General features: G+C 40.9%; 2 protein-coding genes and 1 long non-coding RNA gene across 3 annotated transcripts; all 3 read left to right on the forward strand.

The window, feature by feature from the left end:
* Positions 1-804: 804 nt before the first annotated feature.
* On the forward strand, positions 805-2061 carry pou3f3a (POU class 3 homeobox 3a). The gene has a single exon (XM_026376945.1). It carries the CDS (start codon positions 805-807, stop codon positions 2059-2061), a length of 1257 nt encoding a protein of 418 aa, XP_026232730.1.
* Positions 2062-6315: 4254 nt separating this feature from the next.
* LOC113173577 lies at positions 6316-8198 on the forward strand. The gene is made up of 3 exons (XR_003299827.1): positions 6316-6427; positions 7511-7720; positions 8100-8198. It is a non-coding gene; the product is annotated as an uncharacterized LOC113173577 (long non-coding RNA).
* A 9-nt stretch (positions 8199-8207) lies between these two features.
* gpr45 (G protein-coupled receptor 45) lies at positions 8208-9900 on the forward strand. Its single transcript, XM_026377012.1, has one exon. It carries the CDS (start codon positions 8214-8216, stop codon positions 9366-9368), a length of 1155 nt encoding a protein of 384 aa, XP_026232797.1. The 5' UTR covers positions 8208-8213; the 3' UTR covers positions 9369-9900.
* The last annotated feature ends 2319 nt before the right edge of the window (positions 9901-12219 follow it).

Raw genomic sequence — 12219 nt, forward strand, 5'->3', positions numbered from 1 at the left:
GTGCTATTATAAAATATAACGATTATTAGGTTTGGCATAACTAACTTTAAAACCCGTATCTCCAGAATTAGTCAAAAGGTTCAATAATAATAATAATTATAGTAGTAATAATAATAATAATAATAAAGTTGCTATATTTTTTAGCATATTATTGCCTTTTTCCTGCAGCAAGAACTTTGTGCACCCGAGGCTCGATTGTGACACACACCAACTCCTCTCTGGCTGTGCGTCCAATCAGCGGGAGTTGTGCAGAGCTTCCAGTTGTAATTGGATGGAGATGGGAGAGGAATATGCAGCTTTGGCACAACGTAAACACATGCTCGTCTGTTTCTCTCCATAGAGGACGCACCGGATGGAGCAGCTGGAGTGGGTGAAACAACTGAAAGCACCGCAGAGGCTTTAAAGTTTTTGTCGTCATTATTTAATAGGATTCAAAGCGTTAATATCAAAGAAGCGAGTTACAAGTGAGCGGATCAAAGGTGTTTTTACCATTGCAGCATATCCGTGGATTACGCACGGACGCGGAGCTCTTGGGACAGAGAAAAGTTTTGAAAACTATTGTTTTGTTGCACAGGAATGCGTAGCAACGTGTTTTTTTTTTTGTTTGTTTTTTGCCATGAAGCACTGAACAAGCTGCTAAAACTAAAATCATCACTGAAGCCTTAATGGATTGATTTGGCACCTTTTTGACCAACTGCGCAAACATTTCGGTCGTGCGTATTTCCATTGAATTTATTTATGGATTAGAATTCTATAAATTGGGACTTTAATCAAACATCAGGAGAGAAATATCCATCAACATATATGCTTTCGGGGATGGCAACAGCCACCTCGAATCCATACCTAACCAGTAGCAGGATTTTATCCGGCCCGGTCCTTCACTCTGATCGGAGGGGTGGTGGCATGCAGCCGGGCAGCACCGCGGTTTCTAGTGGATACAGAGGGGACCATTCAGTGAAAATGGTGCAGAGTGACTTCATGCAGGGAGCAATGGTGGCAAGCAACGGGGGGCACATGCTAACCCATGCCCACCAGTGGGTGACATCGTTGCCTCATGCTGCAGCCGCAGCAGCCGCAGCCGCGGTGGCAGCAGCTGAGGCCGGCTGTCCGTGGCCCCCCAGCACCCAACCACAGGACGTGAAGAGAAACGCCGTCAGAGATGACCTCCACTCAGGCTCTGCTCTGCACCACAGGTCTCCACATATGGGTCCCCATCAGACGCATTCGGCAAATTGGGGAGGCACCTCCGCTAACCACATCAGCATCGCGGAAGGGCAACAGCAGCAACAATCCCTCGTTTACTCTCAGTCAGGAGGGTTTACAGTGAACGGGATGCTGAGTTCACACACCGGGCAGAGCCTCATGCATCCAGGACTAGTGCGCAGAGAGTCCCCGGAGCTGGACCACGGCAGTCACCATCATCACCATCACCACCATAATAACCATGCGCAACATCACCAATCTCACGGCGTGAGTCACGAGCCGCACTCCGACGAGGACACTCCGACCTCTGATGACTTGGAACATTTCGCCAAACAGTTCAAGCAGCGGCGGATCAAGCTCGGCTTCACACAGGCAGACGTGGGCTTAGCTTTAGGCACTCTGTATGGCAACGTGTTCTCACAGACGACCATCTGCAGGTTTGAGGCGCTCCAACTCAGCTTTAAGAACATGTGCAAGCTGAAGCCTCTGCTCAACAAATGGCTGGAGGAGGCCGATTCCACGACCGGGAGCCCGACCAGCATCGATAAGATCGCCACACAGGGTAGAAAGAGGAAAAAGCGCACTTCAATCGAGGTAAGCGTAAAAGGCGCGTTGGAAAGCCACTTTCTCAAGTGTCCCAAGCCTTCCGCACAGGAGATCAACTCACTCGCGGAGACCCTACAGCTGGAGAAGGAGGTAGTTAGGGTCTGGTTCTGCAATCGCAGGCAGAAAGAAAAGCGCATGACACCGCCTGGGCTCCCACGAACCCCGGAGGACGCGTACTCACAGGTGGGCAGCATGGGTCCTGACACACCGTCACCCTCGATAGACTGCAAGAGGATGTACAGCGACACGTGAAAATAACTTAAAGACAACGATGGACAATAAATGTGCACAATGTGGAGTGTTTGGATAGAGTGTTTCTCTGAATGACTATTAGCCTACTTGGTTAACTTTTCATACAGTACATACAGTATGTGTGTTAGTCCACAATAATGTTATCCAGTGTGTGTTGATTTCAGAGCAGGTTAAACGTCTACTTTTATGCATCCTATTTTTCTGCACTATGAACAAGCCTTTGAAAAATAAAGGTTCTTTCATTTTTCTGTACTGTATTAATAAAAATTTCCCTTGTAATGCTGCAGATTTTGAGGTCTCACAGGCGAGACTGGGTTGTGTCTAGGTTTTTACTAAATGAAGGACAATGATTTAAATGTGCTTTTCAATAACTTATCTTCCTTTAAACATGTTTCTCACTTTTGTGTTGTGTGTCAGTGGATTTATGTTGTGACAAAGTTTAAGTCAAAGAGCATAAACAGTTCCAGTATGTGTTTTCCTCCACTGGAAACTTCTTTTTTAAACTAGCGAACATGCCCTTACATTTCTGTACACTTTAAAGTATGCTGTGTATCCCAGTGTGATGATTTTGACTATTTATTTTTTTCCACTGTGCTTATTTTAATTGAATATACTAATTATTTAATAAATCTGATATCTGATATGACCATGATTATTAAGGTTCCTACAAACACACATACCCTGACAATTATCTATAATTTGAGATCACACTTATGTTTGCTGCATTTTAATGGACATTGTCCAACAGGCCAGTTAGGCTCTACCTGTCAAAATGGATAATCTACATTGGATTTTAAGAGAATCAAAGACACAGACATAAGTTAGATTAACAAGCCATGACTGCATACAGTTAATGACTGAATACACAGTTTTAATGTTAATGTCATTCTTGTTAAAAGCAGGTCTAGAGCTGAAACTACAGGACAGCTAATGAATTATTTGATTAGCTTGGCAGCTAACTTTATCATAGATCATGTTTTCAGCTTGATGATTTCATTTTGCCCCATTGTCAAAATCTCAAAATGTGTTAAGACTGGGATCATGGGTCAAATAAAACTATCAAGCTGTAGCCAGAGCATCTCTTCACTCTGTGGGAAGTCAGAGCAGGAGTTTCACTCTTTTCTGACATTTTATAGACAAAGCTAATTAAAAAAAATTTATCTGCAGATTCAGCGCTACTTAAAATATGCTGCAGTACTAGCAGCTTCACTCTGTTATCACCAGTTCTTTCACCCACTCTGATGTTTAATTCAACATTAATCAATGCAATCTGTCACCACTTCCCAGTTTAATGCCTCCTACTTGTCTGAAGCTATGTTGACCCTAGAAACTGACTGAACCACCATCACACAAAAGCCCATTGTTGTTCTCGGTTCTACAGTTTTATGTGACATGTTGTGCATCAGTCCAGCCACACACATCCTGTGGCAGCCAGCAGAGGTTGGCTCTCCCAGCTGGCAATTCACCTCGACAGCGGTTGCCAAGGTGACAGCGAGATGGAGTGACACAAGGCAGCAGATCTTTTGCCACAGATGATGTGTTTGGCAGTTAGGCAGCAGGAAGCTCGGGACGCTGGCTCTGAAAGACAATCAGTTTCTTCTGTCTGTCTCCGATCCATTCACATAAGCACACAACAATGCACAATAACACATGCATGCAGAAATGTGTACGTACTGCACATAAGCTGCTTTACAAGTCAGAAGCCTCATTGATAGTAAGGAGGGTGAAGTGGCAAAGGTGAAGCTGTAGTTGAGTAAAACTTGGAGGGATGTCAAAGGTCTGCTGGCACGCAGTGAAGTTAACCTATTAGTGCAGCTGTTACATTTTTTACTACAGTACAGTTTGCGTGTGTCTTATTTCTGACTGTCTTCCATGTGTGGGTTAAAAAAATAATAATGAGAGACTGACACATGTATTTTTGAAAACTCTGGCAGTCATCATCTGAGTCGTGACTGAATAGTTTCTGTCCCCACTGGAACAACACCTGTCTTATAATACCACAAATGAAACAGTACTGTTACTACTGTTAAACACATATAGGAATTCACAGAGATAAGCTCATATTGTGAGGCAGTAAACTTATTTACTGTAGGTGAACAAAAAAAAATTACACTGAAAACCGAGCTGAGCCATAGACGAGTAACTTGATTGACAAACAGCTAAAAGCCAAATGCAACACTCACTGCAATGAAAACCAGCCAGCACACTTCATACTGAGCACACAATGCTAATGCAAAAGAATACGTCTGTATGGTCTCAGCCAGCCTCACACAGAGGTGGTGAGGTGGCACCACAGCTCACTACTGTCATCCTCCACAGGGGCATCTTAACATGATATTTTCCCATTGAGCTGAAAAAAAACAAACAAAAAAATACAAATCCAGAGCACTCAAAATCTAAGCTACCAGGATTGTAGTGCGATCCCCTCAAAGCTCAGTGATGTAAAGATGTTTAAAGGGTTTTGTCATCACACCACACAAGGCGTCTTCTCCGAATATCAATGCTGGGATTTGAATGTACAAGCTGATGGTGTTACAGTGCCCCCAGACACAGCGGTCAAGAGAAAGTGATTAGCTTACATGAAAGTGCATCGTGCACCTGTTCTTATGATGGTATCAAAACATGTAGTTTAGCCTTAAAATATAACGAGTATTGTTTCATGCATCACTGAAACAGTCTGCAGTTACACACTAAGGATGTTATTACCTCCTCCTATAATAACTGCTAATATAATTAGTCATAATTGCCTTGCTCAGAAGTACTTTACATAAAGCAATTATTGCTTGATAATCCTTCCTTTAATGCTTGTTGTTTGTGTGTCACAGTTCAGGCACAGTCTGTGTGTCACACAACTGACACACACCTGCACCTATTCAAAAAAAAAAAAAAAAAAAAACACGAACAGCAAAGTTTTATGCTATTAACAATTTCACTGTTGTTTGCACATTATCAGTCTTCACTGTCAGGTGTTAATTATTTTCACATTGTGGTGACTGGTTAACCACTAAAGTCTAACACGGATGAACACGTCGCGGTTTCCACGGTGTGAATCCAAACTCATCCAACACATAGATCACATAAATCGTACCTGAAGACAAAAGCAGTTGTGTGCATGAGTTCAATTTTAGGTGGGTGTAATGTCAGAACTGTTTTGTTTGCAAGAGAGTGCATTAAAATGTGTGTTTCACCCACAGTTGCCTCCTCTCGTCAGATTATTCTGACTTGTTAGTGAACATTTTTCACTTTTCCTGTGTTTGCTTTTTTTTTTTTTTTTTTGGTGAAAGATGAAGTACCAAAGTCTCTCCATCAGGAGGAAATTAAAGCAAACATCTGTGGAATAATGGACAGGGAAATGAATTCTCTCACTATAGCAAGTTTGTTATGTGGGTGCCATTGAACGTGACAAGCATGCAACTGTCAGACCGGTGGAGTGGAACTCGTTTGATGGGCATGTTCAACACATGGGCACGATGCCAATTTAGACAAGCATGCCCATGAAAAGAATCTCAGCCTGCATGCTAATTGAGGGAATGTAATTGTAGGTGTGAAGATTGCTAATACAACTGTTTTTTTTTTCTACAAATAAATTACAGCTAAAGTACAGGTGGAGAAATTTGTCTGCATGTTGCTTTTACATCTCTACTCAGTGCAAGAAAATAGGATTTAAGACGTTTAAGAGAATTTGGACTGATAGCTGCTGCTTTATTTATTATTGTTATAAATATTTGATTTTTTTTTTTTTTACATTTTTGATTAGTTTTTAATAATAAAATAAACTTAAACCTATACATATAGTAAGTAAAACACAATAGCTCCTTCACCTCTAAGTGGATACACTGTCCAATGCTGCCATCTCCTGGATTTAATAGTGAGTGTGTATTATTTATTGATTTACACTGACTGCAACTCTATACATACTGTTAAACCGTCTTCTTAATATGCAGCTTGAATAAAAAACAATATTATTAGGCTGCTTTGCACGTAAGTTGTCTCTTTTATACGAATGCATGGCAAATCTGTGAGGAAATAATCTACACAACAACCCAAATCACCACTGTTGTGCCTTTGGGAAGCACATTTAATGATGCACAATGAGCTGCAAATGTGACTTTTTATTGTGCAAATATTTGAATGATTCTGTATGTGATGTAGATTGTATATTTTTTTTGCCACACTGCCTCTTTAAATCAGTGATCATTCGCTTTTCTGGCGTCAGCATCGTCCGCAGGCGGCCCGATGGCAATCGATACAGCAGTGAAATGTTCAAAGTGGGATGTTTAAGGAAAACCGTGGCGTGCAGAGGGAAAGAAACACAGCTACAGAGAAGAGACGAGCATGAGACCTGCTCTCCAATGCAGCCCTCACGGTAGGCTCACATGTGAACACACATGTTCACAGGATGCACCAAGCTGTTGATTTAACACCGCGATCGATGCTTAGAGGAAAAATAGGGCTTTTGTCTTTGGTGCTTAGAAAACACCCGACATTTGTTGTTGGCGTGTTTTCGTTTAGGAGTGATGCAAACAGGTTGAGAGACTGTAGCCGAGCATGCACAGATGAGGGGAAACAGACAGGGAGGACGCCATGTACAGACTGAGTGGTGCTGAGGCTTCGGGAGAAGCTCCCACATATGGTCCAGATACTACAGCTGCACGGAGCCACCTGTTTTTATTGAACTGAGCAGCCAGGAGCTCCTGCAGGCGTGACTCCCAGATCACGTAGAGGCTTTGAGTGTGAGTGGTTTGTTGGTTTACTGGTGTAACACTGCAGACTGACAGGTTTATGGCTCTTGTCACTGATGTTCTTCTTTCATAGGTACACTGATGCTCTGTGCAAGAAAACTAAGACTTAACACTTACTATTGTGGTTCACCTCCATATCATTCTGGTCATCCTACATCAGTATCCATTGGTTATGGATTAATATTTTCTTTGTATTTATTTATTTTTTGACAAATAAAACCTAAAAAAATAGTGAAAATAAAAATACACTATAGTCTTTAGGTATATTACTTAAATTCAGAAGTGTAAAGCTTAAATATTTTGTCATAGACACTTGTACAGAGGATGAAACTATGGGCTGCTTGTTTCCATGGAGCTGCTGACCTTGTTGCCTTGGCAACAGTCAGCAACAGTCTTCAGTGGTCTGTGAGGGGTTTTGTGTAAGAACGTCACTACAACCACTGAAGGATCATTTCCATCTACCTGTTTAGATCAGTCAGCTTATATTGGTGTAATGATTTACATGTTTTTAATGGTAAATATGTGATTTGATTTTGACTGTGGACATTAATACTTAATTAATGCAACAAAAATAAAGACTTTTATGTACAGGTAAGTTGAAATGTCTGCATTTAACATATCTAAAATATCAAGCTGTTCTCACTCCCTAAGACCACAATATAGTAAACATGGAGAATCAATACTGAACTGGTCTCGTTCTCTCCCAGCTCCCAAGTACAAAGCCATCAGAGAGGACAGCGTCTGAGACCTGATGTCAGAACACGACACTTGGACTACACCACTAGGCGCAGTTGGTGGAGACCATAGCAACAGACGTGTCCTGTCTGTGTGTCCTGAGGATGCCTCTGAAAGTCTGAAGCATTCCCCAAGAATGAGCTACTGCTAAGCTGATGGGAGACATGGCGGCTGTAGCGTGGGTGAGTACTGTACTTGTGTAAATGTGTGTATTTGTATTCATGTGTGAAACACTGTTGCTCGCCTGTTAATCATCAAACTCATTCAAGCCGGTGAGCAACACATCTCGGTGCTTGACTGTGTCGCTCCGTGTGGTGTGTCCGTGGGTTTATGCCATGTTTTATGAAACGCCTTTAGCATCGTGTGGACATCATTCCACCTCTCACTTTTTCATATTTTTTTATTGCCACTGAGTAATAGATCACTGAGCATCTGAACACCTTTGACTATCTAATGAGACAGATTTTGCCTCATTTAATGCATCTTTCTAAGAGACAAACAGAACATTCAAGTCATTCACTGCTGTTTCCTTATGTGGATTTACTGTTGTTTCTGTCTCAGATATCGCCATGGAAGACCAACAGCTTGAAGACGACTTGACCTGTACACCATAACAATAATTTTTACAGCCATGTACAGCTTCTGTCACGCTGATATTCCCTGATAATAGCTGCTATGGCTTTTTGTAATGAAAGCCTGCTGGAGGAGTGTGACTTCATGGAGCCAGACAATGAGGAGAAACCAGCGGAAAGCCTCTCCACAGAAGCTGTGACTCCTCTCATATCAGTCACTCTGCGTGTGACCCTAGCAGCCATAATGATCTTCATGATTACTATTGGTTTCCTTGGCAACGCAATTGTGTGTCTGATTGTTTACCAGAAACCTTCCATGCGTTCTGCTATCAATCTCCTCCTCGCCACGTTGGCCTTTTCAGACATTATGCTGTCTCTGCTCTGCATGCCCTTCACTGCAGTCACCGTGGGCACTGCTGAATGGAGTTTTGGGAGTGGGTTCTGCAGAGCCTCCATCATGCTCTACTGGTTGTTTGTCCTGGAGGGTGTGTCCATCCTCCTCATAATCAGTGTGGACCGATTCCTCATCATTGTGCAGCGACAGGACAAGCTGACCCCACACAGAGCTAAACTGCTGATTGCAGGTTCATGGGTGTTGAGTTTGTGTGTGTCCCTGCCATCTGTGGTTGGGTGGAGGACGAGTGCAGCTGGGGGTGCCTGGGCGCCGTTGTGTGTGTTGGGATACAGTGAGTCGCTAGCTGACCGTGGATACACAGTGCTGTTAGCAGTAGCTGTATTCTTTGTACCCTTTGCTGTCATGCTGTACTCTTACATGTGCATCCTTAATACGGTACGCCGCAACACCCTGCGCATCCACAATCACACCAGTGAGCATTCCTGCCTGCCAGCCCTCAACCAAGTCAGCAAAATGAGGATTACTGGGCTGCAGCGCCGCCCTCAAATTAAGGTGGACATGAGCTTCAAAACCCGAGCGTTCACTACCATCCTCATCCTGTTTGTTGGCTTCTCTGTGTGCTGGTTGCCACACACTGTGGTGAGTCTGCTAGCCGTGTTCAGCCATCAGTTCTACTACAGCCCGGCTTTCTACCCAATCAGCATAGGAGCTCTGTGGCTCAGCTACCTGAAGACGGTCTTCAACCCTGTTATCTACTGCTGGAGGATCAGAAAGTTCAGGGAGGCCTGTTGGGAGTTTATTCCCAAAAGCTGTAGACTGTGTCCCAGAGTGCCGGGCAGGAGCCACAGAAGAGTGAGGCCCAGCAACATCTATGTGTGCAGTGAGACTCAGTCAGCTGTGTGAAACAAGGAGGAGCAGTTTGCCAAACACACAAACTTGCAGCTTTTGATCCTGCTATCATCCTGCTTTAACTCATTATTTGATCTTAATATTGCAACAAGACTGACTAATCTCATCACAACAAATATCTTTCAATCTCAATTTTAAAGTCAATCGTGTAAACTCAGTGTTCAGAGAAAGGGAAATATGCACACCTCAATACAAAATTGAATTTTTTAATTTTTATTGTCAATGCACTGGCTGACTTAAATTCATGGCTTCTGATGCTTACTGCCATTTGACTAATTCCATATGCTTTTTCATCAATTTACTTCTCTGTTTCATAATTGTCCCTCAAGTGCTTCATTGGTGTTTTTTTGTTGACTCAGACTGTAAAGGTAGTGTCAGTCTTCAAGTATTGGTGGTAATAATGATTTGGTTGTTGGTTATGTGGCGAGTTTCACAAAAAAAAACAAAAAACATATATGGTATTAATGTTCAGTGATGTTCTCAGATGAGTCTACAGCTCTTTTAAAATAACATTTCAATGAAATTTGTGCAGAAATAAGTCGAAACTGTTGTTTTCAACCATGATTGTGTCAATAAAAAAACTAGGTCAGTTATTGAGCTCTAAATGTTGGCTTAATTGAAGAAACCACATAAATACAGTGGCAAAGAATAACATCTGAGCCTTTTGCAATTTTGTGTATTAATAAAACATGATCTGATCTCCATCTAAGTCAAGAGTACTAGACTAAAATTCCTCCTGAACGATGTGCAGGTCTGATCCACAGCTGCAGGAAGCACCGGGTTGTAGTTATTGTTGCCAAGAGGGGGTCAACCAGTTACTAATTCCAAGGGTTCACATACTTTTTTCCTATGAGGTGTTTAGGGTTGTTCTCAATAAAAACATCAGAATTTTTTCTGTTACTATTTTAGTCACATTGTATTTGTGAATACTCTTGACTTAGATGAAGATCAAATCATGTTTTATAACAAATATTTGCAGAAAGGTTCAAAAACTTCTTGCTACTATAAATATAGTTTTAAAATTACTATATATTGATAAACTGGAGTGCTTTAATGAAAACCATGTCCTCTGCAGAGTGAGCTGCATTTACACTGTACATAAAGTTTGACAGGGTCATGATGGAAATGTTGCTGTGTTGCACACTAGAGACATCTAATTGTCTGGGTTTGTATAACACCTTTATCCACAGTGCTTTGCAAGGTGTCTCCTATTTACTCATTCATTCGTTCGTTCATTCATTCACATAATTATCATGCAAACTTATTCATGGAGCTCAAACCACCATCTCTATGATTACTTGACCCAACTCTTTGTAGCATTTAAATGTGTAGTATGTTATTATAGATACATTATTGCTGCATTCACTTTTAGATATGTTTATAGATGCTATTAAGCTGGACATGTTGGATTACATTTGCAGTTTCAGCTATTCCAACAGAAGTTGTATTGCTGTACAGCACAAAACAGAAAGATGGTGCTGTTCATTCATTACACTAAATTCACAGCCACGTAATCGGACTTGTTTGCCAATTTGTTTCACTGAGTCCATTCATTAATTCAGTTTGAATTGCAGCATTGTTAATATAATTTAATCAAAATTATTCCCATTATTGTTTTAAAACACTGATTCTTGTTTGTGGTTTCAACTTAAATCTTGTCTGACTTACAAATCAATCAGTGTTAAAATGTTAAGGCAGAATATGAACGCTAAAAAAAAAAAGAAACTAATAATGGTGATGAAGTGTTCCATGAAAGGTGCTGTGATTTGTGAGTAAGTCACTTGTGTCTCTCCTCCCCCTCACCTACTGCTTCTCAGTAAATATTCTACTGATTTTTACCTAAAAGGGAAATTCAAGCACGATAAATTGTAAAAAAAAAAAATTCAACCTGTGCTAATTCATTAGTGTGTAAAGTAAAAAAGAAGTCTTTTTCATTATCACTTGACTAAAATAAAATGTGCTTTTAATTAGAGTTTGTTTCACATCAGAGGTGCAAATCTTTGATATGAAGATAATCTGAAATGTTTTTCTCAAAACGGTTTTGTGCCAGAGTGCTTACGAAAAAACTTTATTCACGCCAAAGTAGGATCCTAAAACATGGATTTGTAAATTTGAATGTCAACAACGTGACAACCAACACGCAGCCGCTCTATTTCAATTTATATCTCGTGTTTACTCACATTATTGTCCTAATGTAATCACTTAAAGCTGGCTTGAAATGTAAAACCACCAGGAATGGGAGCATTTATTTCTCTGGTCTATAGCTGTGACAACACCTCCTCTGAGCTGCAATACTTTCCCACTACAGATTCAACCTGTAGAAGCTTAAGGTGAAAGTTTGGTGTCAAAATACAGTATGTGACTGAAAAAGTTTTTTTTTTTTTGTTTGTTTTCAGTCACTGACAGGACTGCATATAAAGAAACACGTAACTGATTTAGATAAGTCTCCAGAAACTGAAGACACTTCTTATTTCTTAGAAATCTTAAATAGTTTGGTATGGAAATCTCAAACTACTGAAGCATGACTCCAATTAGGACAGAACAATTGAAAAACCCCTGTTATACAACTAGAAATCATCAACAACAAGCCATAAACACTCATTCTGATTTGTTTCTTTCTCTAACAAATAATAAGTTAGTGCATGCCAGTTAAATTTCTGAGATTAAGGAACATGGTACCATCTGACAGGACAAGAAACAGGCACTCTCTTCATTATGTTCTGTCTATTTGGGAAGGTTTTTTAACACGCTACCTGCAGATCTGATAATATTTTACTTTTCATGATGTTAACAGAACAAATTCAACACAGTGTTTTAAGTGTATTTTAACATACAGTATCAGTTG

This window comes from Anabas testudineus, chromosome 21, assembly GCF_900324465.2.
Source record: "Anabas testudineus chromosome 21, fAnaTes1.2, whole genome shotgun sequence".
Taxonomy (NCBI): domain Eukaryota; kingdom Metazoa; phylum Chordata; class Actinopteri; order Anabantiformes; family Anabantidae; genus Anabas; species Anabas testudineus.

Excerpts from the sequence above, each read along its gene's own strand:
- pou3f3a (XM_026376945.1), top strand. The coding sequence starts at position 805 with ATGCTTTCGGGGATGGCAACAGCCACCTCGAATCCATACCTAACCAGT.
- gpr45 (XM_026377012.1), top strand. The coding sequence starts at position 8,214 with ATGGCTTTTTGTAATGAAAGCCTGCTGGAGGAGTGTGACTTCATGGAG.